This window comes from Neofelis nebulosa, chromosome 15 (genome assembly GCF_028018385.1).
Source record: "Neofelis nebulosa isolate mNeoNeb1 chromosome 15, mNeoNeb1.pri, whole genome shotgun sequence".
In the NCBI taxonomy this organism is placed as follows: Eukaryota; Metazoa; Chordata; class Mammalia; order Carnivora; family Felidae; genus Neofelis; species Neofelis nebulosa.
The window spans coordinates 19106842-19128967 of NC_080796.1; the positions used below are offsets into that span (position 1 = coordinate 19106842).

The 22126-nt window shown below is 33.8% G+C and overlaps 1 protein-coding gene across 2 annotated transcripts in view; it reads right to left on the bottom strand.

Moving 5' to 3' along the window:
• The window catches only part of KIFAP3 (kinesin associated protein 3), a 173052-nt gene that overhangs the window by 120206 nt on the left and 30720 nt on the right, over positions 1-22126 (bottom strand). For both annotated transcript variants that reach the window (XM_058701729.1, XM_058701730.1), the window contains 5 exons: positions 21574-21629; positions 20658-20799; positions 12322-12421; positions 11146-11270; positions 9358-9456 (listed from right to left, as the gene is read on the bottom strand). In XM_058701729.1, coding sequence (XP_058557712.1) covers positions 9358-9456; positions 11146-11270; positions 12322-12421; positions 20658-20799; positions 21574-21629 — 522 coding nt within the window. The remainder of the gene's footprint in view (positions 1-9357; positions 9457-11145; positions 11271-12321; positions 12422-20657; positions 20800-21573; positions 21630-22126) is intronic.

Below are 22126 nucleotides of genomic sequence, written 5' to 3' on the forward strand. Positions count from 1 at the left end.
AAAGATGCTCAACATCACACCTTATGAGGGAAATACAAGTCAAAATTACACTAAGGGGCACCTGAGTGGCTCAGTCGGTTGAGTATCCAACTTTGGCTCAGTTCATGATCTCGGCTCTCGAGTTCTAGTCCCGCATCAGGCTCTCTGCTGTCAGCGCAGAGCCCACTTTAGATCCTCTATCCCCCCTCTCTCTGCCCCGCCCCTGCTCACTCTCTGTCTCAAAATAAACACACTTAAAAGAATTACACTGAGATATCGCCTTGCACCTATCAGAATGGTTAAAATAAAAAAACACAAGAAACAACAGGTGTTGACAAGGATGTGGAGAAAGGGTAACCCTCTTGCACTGTTGGTGGAAATGCAAACTGGTGCAGCCACTCTGGAAAACAGTATGGAGGTTCCTCAAAAAGTTGAAAATAAAAACTGCCCCATGATCCAGCAACTGCACTATCCAAAGAATACAAAAATACTAATTCAAAGGGATACATGCCCCCTGATGTTTATAGCAGCATTATCTACAATAGCCAAATTATGGAAACACCCCAAGTGTTCACTGACTGATGAATGGGTAAGGATGATGTGGTATAGATATGCCATGGAATATTACTCAGCCATAAAAAAGAATGAAATATTGCCATTGGCAATGACATGGATAGAGCTGCAGAATATAATGTTAAGCATAATAGAGAAAGATGAATACCCTATGATTTCACTCATGTAAGATTTAAGAAACAGAACAAATGATCAAAGGGAAAAGAAAGAGGGAGAGACAAACCAAGAAACAGACTCTTAACTACAGAGAACAAACTGATGGTTACCAGAGGGGAGGTGGATAGAGGGACAGGTTAAATAGGTGGATGTGGGGATAGGTTAAATAATGCACTTGTTGTGATGAGCATCAGGTGATGTATGGAGGTGCTGAATCACTGTTATATAACTGAAATAATAATACACTGTATGATAACTGGAATTTGCAAAAAAGCTTAAAAAAAGTATTTTCTCTAATGACAATGGGATTACATGCAAAATTAGTAACACAAAGGTCTCTGAGAAATCCCCAAATATTTCGAAACAAAATAACTCCTTTCTAAACAACCTATGAGTCAAAGAAGAAATAAAAAGGGGAATTAAAAGGTATTTTGAGCTGAATAAAAATGAGAATAAAAACAGGACATACTAAAATCTGTGGGATAGTTCTAAAACAGTGCTTTAAGAGAAACTTATAGCCCTACACACCTTTAGTATAGAAGATCTTGAATAAATGATCCCACTTCCACCTTAAGAAACTACAAAAAGAATAGCAAACTGAACCCAAAATAAGTTCAGAAAAGGAAATAATAAAAATCTGAACAGAAATCAATGAAATAAAAAATATACATGTACAGAAAATCAATGAAACCAAAAGTTGGTTCTTTGAGATTAAAAAATGATAATCTTCCAACTGGAAAGATCAGGAGTAAAAAAAAAAAAAAGACATAACATCAATTTCTGCATTGAGAGAGGTTATATCACTATAGATTCTATAGGTATTAGTAAGATGATAAGGGAATAATAATATAAAACAACCTGAAAGGTAGAAATTCCTTTAAAGATTCAAGCTACCAGAGCTCATTCAAGAAAAAGAGAATGTGAACAGTACTTATTAAAGAAATTGAATTTGCAACTTAAAATTTTCCTATGAAGAAAATTCAAGAGCTCAGATGGCTTTACTGGAGTATCTTACCCAACCTTTAAAGAATTGATAGCAATTCTGCACATACTCTCCTAGAAAGTTAAATAGGATGGAATAAATCCCAACTCAACCTATGAAGCCAGCATTTCATGAAATTTTTACAACAAAAGAAAACAACACACAAATATCCCTTGTGAATATAGAAGCAAAAATTCTAGGGGCACCTGGGTGGCTCAGTTAGTTAAAACATCCAACTCTTGATCTCGGCTCAGGTCATCATCTCATGGTTCATGAGTTCGAGCCCCACATCAGGCTCTGCACTGAGTGCAGAGCCTGCTCGGGATTCTGTCTGTCCTTCTCTGTGTCCCTCCCCTGCTACTTGTACCTCATTTGTTCTCTGTCAAAATAAAAATAAACAAACTTAAAAAAAAAAAAGAAGCAAAAATTCTAAACAAAATTTTAGTAAATTTAATCCAGCGGTATAAAAAAAGGATAATACAAGTGAATTTTAATACAGGAGTCCAAGGTTGATATAGCATTTGAAAAATCAATCAATGCAATTAATGACAAGGAAACTAAATAAGAAGTTTCCTGATTTGAAAAGATAAAACTATTTTTATTTATAGAAAACATGATCATCTACATAGAAAATATAATGGAATCTTTAAAAAAAGTTACTAGAAGTAATTAATAAATGAATTTACCAAGGCTATGCAATACAGAACCAATATATAAAAACCAATTATATTTACATATACTAGCAACAAATAATCAAAACGAGATTTTTTTTAAAAAGAGCATATAGAATGGCAAGAAAAATATGAAATGTGCTTAGGGGTAAATCTGACAAAAGATATGAAAAACCTGAAAACAATAAAATACCACTATGACATATTAAAGAAGATCTAAATAAATGTAGAGACAAATCCTTGTGTCAAAAGACTCATATTGTTAAGATTCTTCTTATTAATCTTCCCAAATTAATATATATATTCAATGCTGCCTGAATCAATATCCCAGATTTTTTTTTTTTGGTAGAAATGAATACACTGCTTATAAAGTAATATGAAAATGCAAAATACCTAGATAGCAAAAACACCTTTGGGGAAAAGAAAAACAATGGGAGGCCTAATACTACTTCATTTTAATATTTTCTATAAAGCCACAATACTGAAGATACTGTGCTGTTGGTATCAAGATCTATAAAAAGGATGGGCAGCACAAAGTAGAATCTAGAAATGAGAATGCACATACATGGATAAAAGATTTTCACAAAAATAGAAAACAATCCAATAGATAAAGGATAAAAGGATAGTGTTTTCAACAAATAATGCTTGAATAATTGTATATGTATAAGCAAAAAGAATAAAGAACTTTGATCCATTCCTCACTCCACATACAAAACTTAACTCAAAATGTATTTTAGACTTAACTATAAAAACCTAAGACATAAAACTTGTAAAAGAAAACATAGAATAAAATCTTAGCAGTTAGAAAATAATTCCTTAGATACAGTACCAAAATTGCAATTCAGAAAATATGAAATCAATTGTACTACATAAAAATTAAAAATTCTCGGGGCACCTGGGTGGCTCAGTCAGTTAAGCATCTGACTTCAGCTCAGGTCATCATCTCATGGTTTGTGAGTTCGAGCCCCACGTTGGGCTTTGTGCTGACAGCTCAGAGTCTGAAGCGTACTTTGGATTCTGTGTATGTCTCTCTCTCTCTACCCCTCCCCTGCTTGTGCTTTCTCTCTCTCTCTCTCTCTCTAAAACAAATAAACATCAAAAACATTTTTTTAATTAAAAATTCTTATCTCCAAAAAATGCTCTTAGGAGAATAAAAAGATAAGCCAAAAACTGGGAGAGAATGTCTGCAAATTATAAGTCTGATAAAGGCTTGTATCCAATGCAAATAAAGAACTCTCAAAATTCAATAAGAGAGCAATCCAATAAAAAAATTAAACAAAAGATTTAACACATGATATAATAGAAGATACAAAATGACAGATAAACACACGAAGAGATGTTTAATACAATTAGTTGCTATGAAAATGAAAATTAAGACACAATATGATACCACTGCATACATTTTTAAATGGCTAAAATTAACGAAATTGACCACATCAACTGTTGGTGAGGATGTGAAACAAATGGAACCCTGAGGTACTGATTATGAGAAGATAAAATAGTACAATCATGCATAAAACCATTTCGCAATTTCTTAGAAAGATAAACATACACCTATGATCCCAGCATTCCATCACAAAGTATTTTACCTTGGGAAAAGAAAGCAAATGTCCACGTGAATACTTGCACATCAATGTCCACAGCGACGTTATTTGTAATTGAAAAAAAAAACAAACTGGAAATATCCCACTAACCCTTAATGAATGAAAGGCCATCCTAATAATAAAAAGAAATGAACTATGGATATAAGATGGATGAATCTCTAATTATGCTGTAAATGTGCATTCTTGGGCCTGCATGGTACTGTCACAGGTAATGCAAGTGCACAGGGCATTGGAAATGCAGATGCACAGCAGGAGGAGCTAACCTAAAGCTTGTGTATTAAGAAAAACAATCTATATATCACTAGAGTCCCAGAATGAAAAGAAAAAGAAAGGGGCAGAAAATTTACTTAAAGAAATAGTAGCTGAGAATGTCCCAAATCTGGGGAGAGATATGTACATCGTGATATAATTCACCCCAAAATTTCAATCATGAAGAATAATGTTCTATAAGATACATTATAATATGTAGAATACATTAGAACGTGTAGAATGATGTTCTACAAGATACATTATAACAAAATCATTTAAAATCAAAGACAAAGAGAGAATTTTAAAAGCAGGAAGAGAAAAAAATTATTTCCTACAAGGGAATTCCCATAAGACTATAAGCAGATTTCTCAGCAGAAACCTTACAGCCCAGGAGTTAAGTGGAATGATATATTCAAAGTGCTGAAAGAAAAAAAAAAATGCCAACCAAATATACTTTACACAACAAAGTTGTCCTTCAAAAATAAAAGCAAAATACTTTCCCAAATAAACTAAAGCTGAGGGAGTTCATCACCACTAGACCTGTCTTACAAGAAATGCTAAAGGAATTCTATAAGCAGAAATCAAAGGATGCTAATCAGTAACATGATCTGTGAGAGGGCACATACCATAAGCTCAAAGTGAAGGGATGGAAAAAGATATTCCATGTAAAAGGAAACCAAAAGATAGAAACAAAAAAATGGTAGCTATACTTGTATCAGACAAAACGGACTTAAAAACTATAACAGGAGACAAAGAAAGTCATTTTTAATGGTAAAGGGGTCAATTCATGAAGTGGATATAACAATTGTAAATATATATGCCCCCAATAGTAATGCACCTAAATATATTAAGCAAATACTAACAGATCTGAAGGGAGTAAGACATCTATATAATAACATTATAGGACTTCAATACCACACTTTTAACAATGGATATATCATTCAGACAGAAATAAATAAGGAAGCAGACATAAACTAGACTTTAGAACAAATGGTCCTAAGCGACATAAACGGAACATCCCATTCAACAACAGCAGAGAACACATTCTTCTCAAGTGCACGTGGAACAGTCCCTAGAATAGATCAAATGTTAGGTCACAAAACAGTCTTAGCAAATTTTACAAAGTTGCTATTATACCAAGTATCTTTTCAACCATCAAGTTTTAAAACTAGAAATCAATAACCAAAGGAAAGCTGGAAGATTCACAAATATGTGGAAATTAAACAACACACTCTAGAATAACCAATGGGTCAAAAGTGAAATCAAAAGGGAAATCAAATAATATCCTGAAACTAACCAAAATGAAACATACCATAACAAAAGTTAAAGTATGCAGCAAAAGCAGTGCCAAGAGAAATGTGTATTAAGAAAAAAGAAGAAAAATCTCAAATGACTAATCTAACCTTGCACCTCAAGGAATTAGAAAAAGAACAAATGAAGCCTAAAGTAGTTGGATGAGGGAAATCACAAAGATCAGAGCAAAAATAAATGAAATGGAGAATAGAAAAACAATAGAAAAGATCAGCAAAACTAAGAGTTGGGTTTTTAAGAAGATAAACAAAGATGACAAACTTTTAATTGACTTACAAAGGAAAAAAAAGGATTGAAACAAAGATGGAAACGAAAGTGAAGACATTACAACGAATACAATAGCAATATAGAGGATCTTAAGAGATTAACATAAACAATTACAAGCCATTTGGATATCCTAGAATAAAGGATACATTTCTAGAAACATACAACCTATCAAGACTGAATCATAAAGGAGAAAATCTGAACAGACCAATAATGAGTTGATTAAGTCAGCAATCAAAAACCTTGCAAAGAGAAAAGCCCAGGACCAGAAGGCTACATGGACAACTACCAAACATTTAAAGAATTAATGCCAATCCATCTCAAACTCTTCCAAAAAACTGAAGAGTTACCCTGATAAGGGTACTTATCTAAGTATCTAAATATCCTTATCTAAGCCAGATAAGGACACTACGAGGAAAACAAAACACCAAAAAAACTATAGACAAATATCCCTGAGGAACAGAGATGTAAAAATTCTCAATAAAATACTAGCAAACTGAAGGCATAGCACATTAAAAGGATCACATACCATGACTAAGTGGGATAAATCCCACGGATAAATGCACGGATAGTTCAGCATACACAAATCAAAAAATACAATCACATTAACACAAAAAAGGATAAAAATCACATGGTCATCTCAATAGATACAGAAAAAGCAGTTGACAGAATTCAACATATTTTCATGATAAAACTCTTAGGAACAGAAAGTAATTAATATAACAAAGGCCACATATGAAAATCCCACTAACAATATCATATTCTGAAAGTTTTTACTGTAAGATTCACAATAAGCTCATCTTGACACTTTTATTCAATATAGTCCTGGAAAAACTATCCAAAGCATTTAGGCAAGAAAAAGAAATAAAAGGTATACAAATTGAAAAGGAAGACATGAAATTGTCTCTGTTTGCTGAAGACACAATCTTGTACAGAAAATCTTTTAAGCCTATACCAAAAAACTGTTAGAGCTAATAAATGAATTCAATAAGGTTTCAGGATAAAAAAAAAAATCAATACACAAAAATCCTATACACTAACAACCATCTGAAAGGAAATAAAAGTCTCATTTACAATAGCATCAAAATCAATAAAATACTTAGGAATAAATTTAACCAAAGAAGTGAACAATGTATACACTGAAAACTATAATAGACACTGATGAAAAAAAACGAAGACACAAATACACGTAAAGATGTACTGTGTTCAAGGATCAGGTGAGTTACTATCATTAAAATGTCCATACTGCTCAAAGACATCTATAGAGCCATGTCCTCTCTACCAAAATTCCAATGTCATTTTTCACAAAAATGGAGAAAAAAAAGTACAAAACTTTGTATGGAAGTACAAATGATTCAAAATAGCTAAAGTAATTTTGAAAAAGTTTAAAACTGGAGGCATCATACTTTCTGGTTTTAAAATATGTTACAAAGCAATGGCCATCAAACAGTAAGGTATTTGCATAAAAACAGACATATAGATCAATGAAGAGAGCTCAAAACAAATCTCCATATAAGGGTCAACTAATATGTGATAAAGGAGCCAAGAATACTCAATGGGGGAAAGGACGGTTTCTTCAATAACATTGTGCTGGGAAAACTGAATATTCACATACAAAAAAAAAAAAAAAAAAAGAAAGAAAGAAAGAAACGGTACCCCTAACACCACTCACAAAAATTAACTGGACTACAAAGGAAAAAAAAAGAAAGAGGACTGAAATAAAATTAGGATTAAAGACTTGAAACTATAGAACTCCTAAAAGAAAATATAGGGAAAAAGCTCCTTGACATCTGTCTTGGCAATGACTTTTTGGAAATGACACCAAAATCACAAGAAACAAAAGCAATTATCAAGTGGGACTACATCAAATTAAAACCTTCCACCCAGAAAAAAAAAAAAAAATCAACAAAATGAAAAGACAACCTACAGAATGGGAGAAAATACCTGCAAACCATCTACTTGATAAGGGGTTAATATCCAAAAGGTTTAAGAAACTCATACAACTCACTAGACAAAAAAAACCCCTAATTTAAAAATGGGCAAAAGATCTGAATAGACATTTTTCCAAAGAAGAGATACAAATGACCAATAGGTAAATGAAAAGGTGCTCAACATCACTAATTATGAGGGAAATGCAAATCCATATCACAATGACAGATCACTTCATACCTTGTCAGAATGGTTATTATTAAAAAGACAAGAGATAAATGCTGGCAAGGATGTGGAGAAAAGGGAACCCTAGTGCACTGTTCGTAGGACTATAAAGTGGTGCAGCCACTATGGAAAATATGGAGGTTCCTCAAAAATATAAAAATAAAACTACCATATAATCCAGCAATACCATTCTGGGTATATATCCAAAGGAAGTAAAATCAAGAGATATATGCATTCCCATGTTCACTGAAGCATTCTTCACAACAGGTAAGACAGGGAAGCAACTGAAGTGTCCATTGATGGATGAATGGATAAAGAAGATGTGGCTGGCACACACACACACACACGCCCTGAAATATTCATCCATAAAAAAAGGAGGATACTCTGCCATTTGCAACAACATAGATGGACCCTGAGGGTATTATACTAAGTGAAGTCAGACAGAAGAAGACAAATCTTGTATGTTCTCACTTACATGTAGAATCTAAAAATACGGGACTCATAAAAACAGAACAGATTGAAGCTTGACAGAGGCCGTGTTGCGGGGGAAATGGGAAGACCTTGGTCAACAAAAGATGAATAGTTCCAGGAATCTAATGTATACCATGGTGTCTATAGTTGACAATACTGTATTGTATACTTGAATGTTACTATGAGAATAGATCTTAAATGTTCTCATCATAACCACAACAACAAAATGGTAATTATGTGAGGTGAAGGACACGTTAGCTAACCTTATTGTGGCAAACATTTTGCAATATATGTGTGTACCAAATCATCACATTGTATACCTTAAACTTAACACAGTGTTATATGTCAATTATATTTCAATAAGGCTGGAAAAAAATCAATAGTCAACTACAAAGCAGGGGTGGAATGCATACTTAAAAGCCCCACATCATTCTCACTAACCTTCTTAACACTGTATCTTATCAATGACTGTGAATCCAGACTACTGAATTGTTAGACCTCTCAATAAACCTCAGAAAGAGACTATTTTTTATTAATCAAGAGAAATATTTTGAAAATGTTTATATCAGTTTCCTAGGAAAGCAACAAAGTAAGTTACTAAATAAGATGTTAGTATTATTATAACTAATATTAGTTAATATTAGTGTTTGAGAGACTAGATTCTTATTGAAAAGGACAAGTACTGGATTACAAATCCTCTCTGAATAAATGAATTATAAGTGTATATACATTTAAGAGCTGAATAGGGTCTTTTGGTGAAAAAATAATGGAACGAAACTTAAAACATTACCCATGCTAAAAACAAAAGAATTTGTAGCATATGAAAATGTACAGATTTTTCAATTATTATGATATTAGCTTTACTGATGTGACAAAAAAAATTGAACAAAATTAATGTCGAGTCAGCACATTGTTGTGTTTCTCTTTGCTTAGGAAATCATACCTCGTAAGAGCTGTTCCTGTTTTACCACAAGCCCCTGGTATTTTTTAAAGGTTTTTTCATAATCTTTTCTCAAGGTCTGGTTTTCGGGGTCTTCATCAAGTAAGCAACTTAAGTTAAGGATCATCCATATTCACTGAAGCAAAGAAAATCTACTGAAAAATATTATGAAGGACAGTACCATTACATTTTATGTGCAGTGTTAGCCAGTTATTTTCTCTAACCAGTAGTTTGAAACTAAAATGTTTGTCTGTGTACAATAATTGTGTTAGAACTTCTCAACCAAGTGTTCAAGGATGTTCTTAGAGATCTTGGATGAACACATGTTTGGGTATCATCAAATACTTGAATGCCCAGAAATTTTATGCAAATGTCTTATGTACGTGCACAGGTCCCTAAATTTCAACAGATTAACAAGTGGGTTAACGAACCAAATTTTGATATGTCTTATAATCCATGACATGTCACAATTTAATTGAAGCATTTTTTTCCATTCTTAGTGGTTCATAAATAATAGTGCATCTTACAATCAATGGTATCCAATATTTACAGGAATATGATATATTCTAAGATATCAGTTCCTGTCACCCAACAATCACAAAGTACAAATTACTGATGGTTAAAAGTTCCATTAGTGGTTCTCTCCATACCCCTTCTATTTAAGGAATTTTGGGCATGTTCAGGAGACTTGTGACTCCAGAAATGATCTGAAGTCTCCAGGATTATTGAGCTGTCCACACAGTTTAAGTCAACACCAATCTAGATGTCAGAAGTACAGAGCAACAGAAAATTTCTAAATGTGGAAAGATCCTAATTAGGAAAAGTCAAAGCCTGTGTGTCTGAGAGAGTATATTTTTAGAGTGTCTTGGGGATTCCATGAAGGAGAGGTAAGAAACATGATATTCTTCACAATACGAATAATACTTTTACTTTTTAAAAGAGACCAATAAAAATTGGGTTCAAAGGAAAATTACCAGCATGGCTTGCTGAATAAGCCATATGAATAAGCTAGGGCCTTCAATCTAGGAAAAACTAAGCTGTAGAGGCAATATGATAAATATCTTCAAATATAAGAAAAGTGATGTTTAAGAGACTTCATCCTTATTCTATATGGTTTTAGTATGCAAGACTGGATTCAAGGGATAGAAGTTATTGACAAGTGGATTTTAGTACACTAAGCAAAACAACACTATAATAAATAGAATGTCAAACTACACAATGACCTAAATCAATAAGCAGTGACATTGTTGAAGATACTAAATAACCGATTTGTAAGGGAGGCTGCAGAAGATTCCTGTGCTGAAAGATAGGTTAAAATAGGTCATTTTTAAAGATTCCTTTCATAGGTTCCATCATTCTGCAGGCCTCTCAAATTTGCATGTATTAAAAGATTTTTTTGTGCTTAATTAGTAAAATAGAATTTAAAACTATGTTCACCAAATTCATACCCATTCCAATCAAAGTCCCCTTATTACATAGACAGAATTACATAAACAACAGCAGTGAGCCACACTTCAGCTGACCAAAGGATCTCAGTCTCCACTTGGAGACTCACAGTTCAATGATCTAGACCACTATTATCTGCTCCTTCTAGCTTATCAACCAAAGTTTTAAAGAGATAAAAAAGTATATGTCAAACTATATTCACTCTGATAGTTTTAATATTCATCTTAACCTTCGACACTCTTTCATTTTTCCAAATAATGTGAATGGCAAGAAAAACAAAACTATCCCACCTACCCAAAGCTTAGAGCAACAACACTGGGGTGAAAAGCCATTCTAAAAGGATATCAGCTTTCTTCTTTTTAGAGAGTTCTTCTTGCCAAAGCTCATGTCTTTTTAACTCATGATCAATGATATTCATACATAAAGCTCCAATTTTATAGTGAGTGATAAGTCCATGGAACTGAGAAAAGCTTTAAAAAAGAGATTTTAGTATGTATTTAAAGCAATACAATTTGTAGAATCAGGAAATTTGTTTTGGGTAAACACTTGTCAATGTAGAAAATAAATTTGATATATTTATTTCAATAAACGAAAACACCCACAGTATACTAGAAAGACATGAAATTATGAGATTACTTTAAATATATGCTGTAAATATAATTTTTTAAAAAAACCCTTCCCTGAAATTAAATTATTTTTAAGTTAGAAATGAAATAAAACACATTTTTTTTTTTGTAATTAACGACCATTTTAACTATTCAGATACTCTCAAAATAAACTTTCGGACTACCATATAACAGAGCTAATAATGTAACAATACTAATACTGAATAAAATTGATACCAGAGAATAGACCAGCAAAGTTACCAGTAATCAGGTTTTTACATATGTTTCCTACACAATTCATTCATACAAGTATTTATTCGATAAATAGTTATTTGCTAATGCTGGCACATTTTTGGAATAGATGCAAGTAATTTTCTGGGAAATTGGCTAGAAACTTTTCACACTATCTCAATAAACATCTTTCTAAAGTATATATGTATAAATAGCATATATGGATACATAAGTTATATATATGCGTGTACATATAATGTATAACAATAACATTACTGGCACTTACTCTGGGTTAGGCTTTATTCTAAAAACCATCCCCAAACAGTGTTACTATGACTATCCAGTTGACAGCTGAGGAAACTAAAGCACAGAGAAGTAATATAATCAAGAACACAGAGGTAGTAGCAGTACTTGGATTCAAATCCATTTCCAGAGTCCATACTCTTACATTCTAAACCATTTTACTATTCTACTTTGTGAGTATATACATGTACATGCATGGGTTAGGACAGACTGAATGAAAGAACAACAGAGAGGACAGAAAATGGGAAAGAGAGTAAGAGTTCAGAGGCAAATAATGGGCAGATACACAGGAAGACTGGGCAAACCAGTAATCTACAATCCAAACCAATGACAGAGAAACAGAGATAGACTTCTACTTTTATTTCCTAATTTTTATACTTACCTGGAAAAGCAGAAAAAGATGTAAATTATGTTTGTAGCTAACTCAACACTTTGTTTCCAGTCTTCTCTCAGGACTCTTGCTAATGCACCCAGGGCAGTTTCTAAAGAAAAAAGGAACATATAAAAATGATCATTCGCCTTGCCTGTGGTATAAAGGGTGATTGGTTTTAAATGTCTACTTATTAATAAATAACAAAGCTCAGATAGAACTGGGTCAAAAAAGGAGGGTGGTTCTTTCCAACACAGAAAGCTGTTTTTAAAACTGAAATATAACTTTTACTTAAAGACCTATAACATATAACTTTAAGCCTATAGCTATAAACAGAAAAGTAAAATCTGATTTAAAGTAACATATTAAGTATATTATGGGTGACAAAATAATAAAAAGACCATTTATTTCTTGATTTGCATTTCCACTTGTAATATGGCTACTGCAGTGCCATTTTGTTTGTTTTTTAACATCTGATTTACTGTGTTTGTGAAGAAGGAAAAAAACTAGAATACGTCTAAAAAATAATGAGTTTACCAGGTTAACACTAGCTTCATTAAGCAAATTAATAACCAAATAAAGTTTATACACACAAAAATAAATCTATTTTAATACGTTAAATTAATGCCAACAAACATAAATAAAACAAAAAATCTTCCACAAACGTAGCTTTAGGGTAGAATAAACATCTTCACTAGATTTTTATCTTGAGAAAGGTAAAAATTAATGAATTGATTGAGAACTACCATATGCTAAGTAAACATAAAGTAATGAGACCACTTTCAAATTAGAACTGTTATGTGGCTTACCAATTCTTAAAATATTAAAACATTAAACAAAGTATCTGCCTGTTATATAAATATCATAATTCAACTTTCTATAATAGGTACTCAGGATCTACAGTACTTCATGGACTGCATTATTATTTATTATAGTAATGAAAGTGTTCAATTTATTTGTGCTTTTTGACCACTCATATTATGAAACAAGTATTATTAATCTACTTAGTGAAGAATTTTTCAAACTAAAAAACATCCACCCTATATTTTCTTTTTTTTTAAATTTTTTATATGTTTATTTACTTCTGAGAGAGACAGAGACAGAGCATGAGCATGAGCAGGGAAGGGGCAGAGACAGACAGAGACACAGAATTCAAAGCAGGTTCCAGGCTCTGAGCTGTGGGCACAAAGCCAGATGCGGGGCTTGAACTCATGAGCCATGAGATCATGACCTGAGCTGAAGTCGGATGCTTAACCGACTGAGCTACCCAGGCACTCCAATCCTATATTTTCATAATGTTATTCATATTCACAATGCAGAGCACTGGTATACCATATGCTTTGAACAAAACTATTTGTTCAAAGTAAGTGGGTAGGCAATATACATTAACATGTAAAGGTTCCACAAAGCCCTACTTAATAAAGCATCTGGTAACTTTGTTTAATTCAGTATTACTAAAGGCATTTTATCACTATAATCCAGAGGAAACAGTATTTCTTAGAATGTACATCTGACCCTTGAACATACTTATTTGATTTGGATTTTTTTCAATAAATATGTATTTCATATTATGATTGAAAAATAAGGTAGAAGTCGCCCAGTGACTCAGAAGGGAAGGCAAAGGAAAGATGCAGAGAAGCCTGGAATAGCAGGGCTCTTGCCTGCTCCTGACATTTCTCACCCCATTTACTATCTGTGGGGAAGCTAGGTTCACTGAGGTCTTGAACTGGGAGGTGCAAAGGAACCAGCTCTGGGGAAAGAGTCTTGCTGAAGTGGTGGAGCATGGCCAGTCACTGGCCAGAATTGGCCAAGGATCACAAAATAACCTGCCTTCCACCCTCACCCCCTCCCAGGGTAACAGGTCCAGAACATTAGGGACAAGAACACCAAGCAGGAGCCTGAGACTTAGAGTGGACAGCAATGATGGTGCTGTCCGTGGTGCTGAAAGCTCTCCAAAGGGGAGAACCAATACCTCCAGGGAACGGCAGCTCACCACCTCCCAGCATCTCCTGTAAGCAGAAGCTGCGTTAGAACCTCATAAAGGGGTTCTGATGGAGCTCGCAACCTAGAGAGACAGGTAAAGGTGCTCCGCCTTCTCGCAGATTCCATGTGTAAAAAGATTTCCCACTTTCCTGAGTACAGGAGCAAGAAACAAGTGTCACTCTAGGATTCAGCTTTGTTAACTTGGGGTTGGACAAGTAACAGGGTGTTGCCCTGTTCTATTACTGTACACAGATAAGTTTCTGAAGAGTCAAAAAATACATGTGTATTTTTGACTGGGGTGGGGGGGCTGGCATGCCTAAACCACCACCCCTCCACTGTTCAGGGGTTAATTGTACTTTGGAAAATGATGTACTATAACGTCATGAATTTAGGCATAGGGCTAGTGATTTATTTTTCAAATTTTATTTCAATTTTCTCCTTTAGTATAGAATAGAAAAATGTCTCAATAAAAATACAGCTTATAGGAATTGTACGTAGGTTATAAAGAAATAGCCAAAAGAAAATTATGAAGTCTAATGAAGGTCAAAATATAACCCAAAATTAATCTGTAAGTTAAATGCAGTCATAATTAAAATTTAATTATAATTTTTTTTTCAACGTTTTTTATTTATTTTTGGGACAGAGAGAGACAGAGCATGAACGGGGGAGGGTCAGAGAGAGAGGGAGACACAGAATCGGAAACAGGCTCCAGGCTCCGAGCCATCAGCCCAGAGCCTGACGCGGGGCTCGAACTCACGGACCGCGAGATCGTGACCTGGCTGAAGTCGGACGCTTAACCGACTGCGCCACCCAGGCGCCCCGCTTTAATTATAATTTTTTAGAGCATATGGTAAAGTGATCTCAAAATAATATATAAGAAAACATGTAAGACCAACAACACCTATTTTTAAAAAATCAATAAATCAGAACATTTCTCTTACCAATTCTAAAACTCTAGTCAAAATATAAAACAAAACATAACAAACAGTGTGGTACTGGCATGGAAATTATCAAATAGATCAATGGAAAAGAAAAGAAAGCATTAAAACATATCAATGAATATATCAGAACAAGACATGGCACAAAATAAGCTTTCAAGTATATAATGAATAAAAGAATTGAAGGCATATAACAGAAAAGGCCATTTAAAATCTTTGGGGAAAGAAGGGGTACTCATTAACTAGATTGGAATAACTGGCTATTAATATGCAAAAAATTTATATCTCTACCTCCTACTTACAACAAAAATGAGGGGTGCCCGGGATGGCTCAGTCAGTTAAGCATTTGACTCTTGACTCCAGCTCAGGGCATGATCTCATGGTTCCTAATTTTAAGTCCTGCATCAGGCTCTGTCTAGCCTGACAGCATGGAGTCTGCTTGGGATTTTCTGTCTCTCTCTCTCTCTCTCTCTGCCCTTCTCCTCTCACACTTTCAATCTCTCTCTCAAAATAAATAAATAAACTTAAGAAAAGTAAATTCCAGGGGCAAGGATTTCTGAAACAACCAAAGTAAGGACCTCCAAAAATCCACTCCTCCATAAGTGAATGAGAACACTGGTAAAAATGGTCAGAATCAACCTTTTTAGAACCCTGGAACTACATTTTGCAACAATAAGAAATATGGCTGAACCTTAGTAGAACCAGTAAACTCTGTGGTATTTCTACTTGCCATAAGTACATCCCCTCTGTGCAACTTTGCAGAAGCCTTGAAAATGAACAGCATCACAAATATAGTATCTGTGAAAAACAAAAGCAGAGCAGCAACTGGAGGGGGCAGAACAATTTGGCACTCCTGAAAACCCCCACTCCAGTGAACTGTCACTCTCTGACATATCTGGATATTTGCTGCATTTCCAGGGTTTGCATTTATCTGACTTGACTCAGAAATTGCTTTGTACAGCCTTATACCCAGGGCATTTGTTGAAAACCACTGGTGGCAACATTGCAACTGCATGCAGCAGCCTTGCCAGCTGGGGTTAACAAGAGGTTGACAAAAAAAACTTGAAAAAGGAAAAACCGGGAAATGAGAGATTCACAAGGTCTTTGAAAAGCTCCAATATATTCCTGAGAATCTAGAAGGCCATGCACATGTGCAGGAATGTGTTGATACCAGGAAAAGACGTAAGGAGGACCTCATCTCTCATCTCTGGCCAACCCTGAGGCATTGTACAAGCAGGAATTAAAGGCTAAGGCCTTGGGGATGCCTGGCCGACTCAGTTGGTAGAGTATGTGACTCTTGATCTCAGGGTCATGAGTTTGAGCCCCACTTTGGGTGTATAGATTACTTAAATAAATTTAAAAAATAAAAAATAAATAAAGGCTAACTTAGCCTTGTACACTACCTGCTTAAACACTGAAAACATGCTCCAATACACACATACACAGTCACTTAGCAAAAGCTGGGACACTTAGGGCCAGGCATTTTAAAAAATCTCTATCCTGGGCACCTGGGTGGCTCAGCTGGTTGAGTGTCTGACTCTGGCTCACATGATCCCACGGTCCATGGGTTTGAGCCCCAGGTCGGGCTCTGTGCTGATAGCTCAGGGCCTGGAACCTGCTTCAGATTTTGTGTCTCCCTCTCTCTCCACCCCTCCCCCACTTGTGTTTTTTTTTTCTCTCTCTCTCTCAAAAATAAACATTAAAAAAAATTAAAGTAAAATAAAAAATCTCTATCCAATCATTAGTTACCACTAAACTACCTGAACTAGAAGCTTCAGTGGCTGCACAAAGATCACAGACTTTTCAGAATTCATCTAAGAAACTCATTATACAAACAGCAAAAATAACAAGCTCTGGAGAGAGTACAATATTATCGTAACAATAAAAACTACAAGACATGCAAGAAAACAGGACGTGATGTCTCATATTCAGGAAACACAGCATTCAATAGAAATTGTCCATGAGGAAGCACAAATGTTGAACTTATATAACTAAATAAGCTATTGTAAATATATCCAGTGAATTAAAGGAAACCATATCTAAAGATTTAAAGACAAGTATGGGAAGGTATGAGAATGCTGCCTCACCAAATGATATCAATAAGGAGATACAAATGACAAAGTATGAACCAAATAGAAATTCTGGAGTTAACAAAGTACAATAGATATCTGAAATGAAAAATTCACTAGAAGGACTTCACAGCAGATGTGAACTAGAAAAAGAAAGTATCAGCAAATTAAAAGGCAGGTCAATTATGATTATTCAGTCTGAGGAACTGAAAGAAAAAATAATGAAAAGCAAGTAGAGCCTCAAAGACCTATGGGACACCACCAAACATATTAACATGGAATTCCCAAAAGGAAAGGAGAGAAAAAGGAGATACTTGAATGTTTAACAAAATAATGCCCCAAACTTCCAAAGTTTGATGAAAAACATTAATCTGCAGATCCAAGGAGTTTCACAAACTCCAAGAAGACACGCTAAAAGATGTAAACACCTAAATACATCATAGTCAAACTGGCAAAAGCCAAATGCAAAGAAAATGTTACAAGTAGCAAGAAGGCAGCTCAAGAGTTACACAGGATCCTTAATGAGATTAACATCCAATTTCGTATCAGAAACCATGGAGACATGAAGACAGTGGTTAATATTGTAAAAGTGCTAAAATAAAAAGACTGCCAAACAAGAATTCAACATCTAGCAAAACTATGCACACAAACACCAAGGAGAAATTAAGTCATTCCTATTCCTAGGCAAACAAAAATTTAGAGAATTTGCTGATAGTAAACATTCCCTATAAGAAATACTAAAGGGAATCCTTCAAGCTTAAATGAAAAACTAGTAGAGAGGAATGTAAATCCACACAAAGAAATAAAGAGCACTGGTAAAGGTAATTATATAAATAAAATGACAGCTTAACATTATTTCTGATTGCAGTCTTTTCTTCTATTTAATTAAAAAATTCACACATCAATAATTACTGTGCTGACAGGCAGGTAATGTGTAATGATGTAATTTGCATTACTATAATAGTACAAAGAAGTGGAGAGGGAATAGAGAGGTAAGTCAGAACACGGTTTTTGCATGCTGCTAAAATTAAATATTGGAACCCTACTATTAATCTGAACTAAATTATTTTAATAGAAGATAGTAACTGTAATCCTAGGGCAAACACTCAGAAAATAATTCAGGAAAACACAGTAAAAGAACAACAAAAGGATTAAAATGGTATACTAAAAAATATCCATTTTACATAAAAGAAGGCAGTAATAGAGGGTTAACGGAATAAAAATGATAAAAGATGCAGAAAACAGTTAGAGGACAATCCCACTTTATGAGTAATTACATTAATGGTAAATAGACTAAACTCTCCTATCAAAATGCAGAGATTGGCAGAATGGATTAAAAAAAAGGGCGTGATCCAACTATATACTTTGTACAATACAAACATTTTAGAGTCAAAGACACAAATAGAATGAAAGTAAACAGATGGAAATGGATATGATATCAAAAAAAAGAGACAATAGACTGACAGAAACCATTTCCAAGTACATAAAAGAGAAAGAACATAAATGATATATATAAGTTTACATACTAAATTATATATAAAAAGGATATGTACATTTATATATAAATATACGTACAGTCACATACACATACACACAAATACTTAAGACAGGAATACAAAATTCACAGGGTGGAAATTCCAAAAGTCTAGTGATAGCAAATTCATTAGAAATCAGGCAAATGCAACTTAAAACAAAGAGAGCTTGTTTATTACCATAATACAATGGCAAAAATTTTAAAGTTTGATGGCTTTCATGTTCTGTTGATCTCGGGATACAGCAGCACAACCATTTTGGAAGGCAGTTTGGCAATACCCTTTAAAACATTATCATCTGTATTTATGTATGACCTTTGTTTCTGTCCACATACCCTAAAGAACCCCATACTGTGTATATAGAAGATATGTACAAAGATGTTCACTGAAGCAATATTCCCTACTGAAAAATCTGGAAACAATCTAATGACTACTCAACAGAGGAATGGCTAAAACTTATAGAAAGCTTCATAAAAACAACAATCATAGTTAAAAAATTAATTACATTATAATGTATCTATATGCATGTAATCTCAAAATATTACTGTATGGAGAAAAAATTACCAAGAAATAAGTACGATATTATTAATATAAAAATTCTTACAAAATAATACTCTATATTTTAATATAGGAAAAAATCCTATACATATATATATGTAAAAGTATGAAAAAGATCTAGAAGAATGAATGTACTCCAAACTCAGATAATAATGATCAAATTACTAATATTCTAATTCTTTATAAAGAATATACTAATATATGAGTTGTATAATTTTGAAAATACTTAAAATGTACACATTTTCTACTTGGAATATTGGTAATGTTCTAGGACTTTCTGGACAGTTCTTTTGTATATATTTTCCAAGTTATCAAGTACTGGTGTGTACTGTGCAGCCTCCATAAAAGGAGTATGACGACAAACAAAAAGGTACTCTTCCTCATGTGATAGAAATCAGATAATAATGACATCTTCTATATTTTAATTTTGGCAAAAGTAAAGTCAGAAAACCACACATTTAAAATAATTCTAGGGGTGCCTGGCTGGCTCAGTTGGTTAAGCATCTGACTCCTGGTTTCTGCTCAGGTAATGATCCCATGGTTCGTGAGATTGAGCCCTGCATTGAGCTCTGTACTGTCAATGCAGAGCCTGCTTGGGATTCTCTCTCCTTCTCTCTCTGCCCCTACCCTCCTCGCACTCACTCTCTCAAAATTAATAAATAAACTTTATCTCTGTCTGTCCCTCCCTTGCTTGCATTCGCACTTGCTCTTTCAAAACAAATAAACTTAAATAAAATAAAATAAAATAAAATAAAATAAAATAAAATAATTCTATAGGGGTAATACTGAGAAAAAAGGTTTTAAGAGCATTATCTCTTTTTTTTTTAATTACCTAGCACATCTAATGAAAGGAGAGGATCAAAATTTAATCTAAATGAAGGTACAGAGATTAATATATTTTTTGCTGTGCTACTGAAAAAAAACTAATATTGGAACCCTAATTTAGTAAAAGTATATACGTATGTGTGCAAATGACAAAGTTGATATTGTATCCTAACTGAAAGAATAAAAATCTTCCAGAATAGAAGACACAGTACCATTAGTGCTTTATATTTGTTGTTTAAATTAAATGAATTTTTCAGATAATATTTAATGTTATGCTCTCAAAAATTAAATAATTTTCAGAAAGAAAGATGGTAATAAAGGTCTAGGAAATAAATGCATTCCTAAGTTCGGTAAAATTTTAGCTTTGTCCTCTATTATAATAAGTTTCAGAAACATATTATACAACAATTTTTCTATTTTTAATATTTATAGATATAAATCACCATTCAACAGTAGTTCTTCCAAGTTATCAGGATTTCGAGCAAGTTGCAAGATCAAAGCAGAACCCCGAACTTTATCAGGAATATCTTCATATAGTAACTCAATGTATTCATCCATGTCATTGATGTTAGCCACTTCATCAATCTGAAAGAAAGGAAGAGGAAGTCCTCTTAAAGAACAATGATGTCCCTCAAAGCTACTGCCAAGGAATGATACTGTGTGGTCAACATATTGCCCTTTTAATGACAGACAAGTTTTCAAAGGACTCATAGTAGCCAGGAGGAAATTAGACCTTTGGGTATTAGGACTCCAATACAAAAGTAGTTACAAACCACATGAAAATAGGATGTACATAAACACTAAACTTGGGTCTATTAATATAAAGCATCCTAAATATAATGCAAAATAATTTGTGTCTACTATAATAGGTTAAACAGTATTTCAAAACACACTGGATATGTTTAAATATAAGAATATTTAGGGGCGTCTGGGTGGCTCAGTCGGTTGAGCGTCCGACTTCAGCTCAGGTCACGATCTCGCGGTCCGTGAGTTCGAGCCCCGCGTCAGGCTCTGGGCTGATGGCTCAGAGCTTGGAGCCTGCTTCCGATTCTGTGTCTCCCTCTCTCTCTGCCCCTCCCCCGTTTATGCTCTGTCTCTCTCTGTCTCAAAAATAAATAAATGTTAAAAAAAAAAAAAAGAATATTTAAAACATTTCAAAACTTATCAAAATAAATTATATCTGAAAAATATGCCACTAACTTTTGACTATATAAAACACTCATTATCTACCTTTTCTAGGTGCTTCTAAGTTCAATAAACTTTCCACATCTACTTAATGTTAGTACATGAATCATTGATGGGAAAAGGCAACAACCTTACAATCAATCAGTTCTCTATTAGATCAGAATTAGGTCTTACCTCCATTCCTTCAAAAGGAGGTGGATCTTTAGGCTTGCTCGATTTTTCTTTTTTTTCTGTAAAAAGATTTTTTATTTTTAAATGAGAAGAACTAGGTGTTTAGAGTTTCTGGGTAATTTTTATATTCAGTAGCTGAGTTTATAGCTAACCTGGGGATCTTACAACTGACTAGTTTATGAAATAGTCTTTTTCCAATAAATAAAAAATTTTTTAAATGTTCATCTATAATCTGTTACAATGAGATATCAAGGAGAGTATATATGAATAAAATCTAGAAATAATCCCAAAGTTATGTTATGCAGCAATTTTAATTCCTCCTAGGTTAACTTTTTGGGAGGTAAATAGCCAGACTTGCCAACAAGAAGCAAAAGAGTCCCCTCCTGATTCACATTTAAGGTGGGAATAGGGAAACCAATAAAGCAAAGATACATTAATGAGTTGAATATTAGAAAAAACAAAATGAAAAAAATCACTTACAGTAATGAATTACATAAATAAGTATTACTGTTTTGTTTCAATCACTTCTGGGGGGCAATGTTTCTGGTTTTGAAAT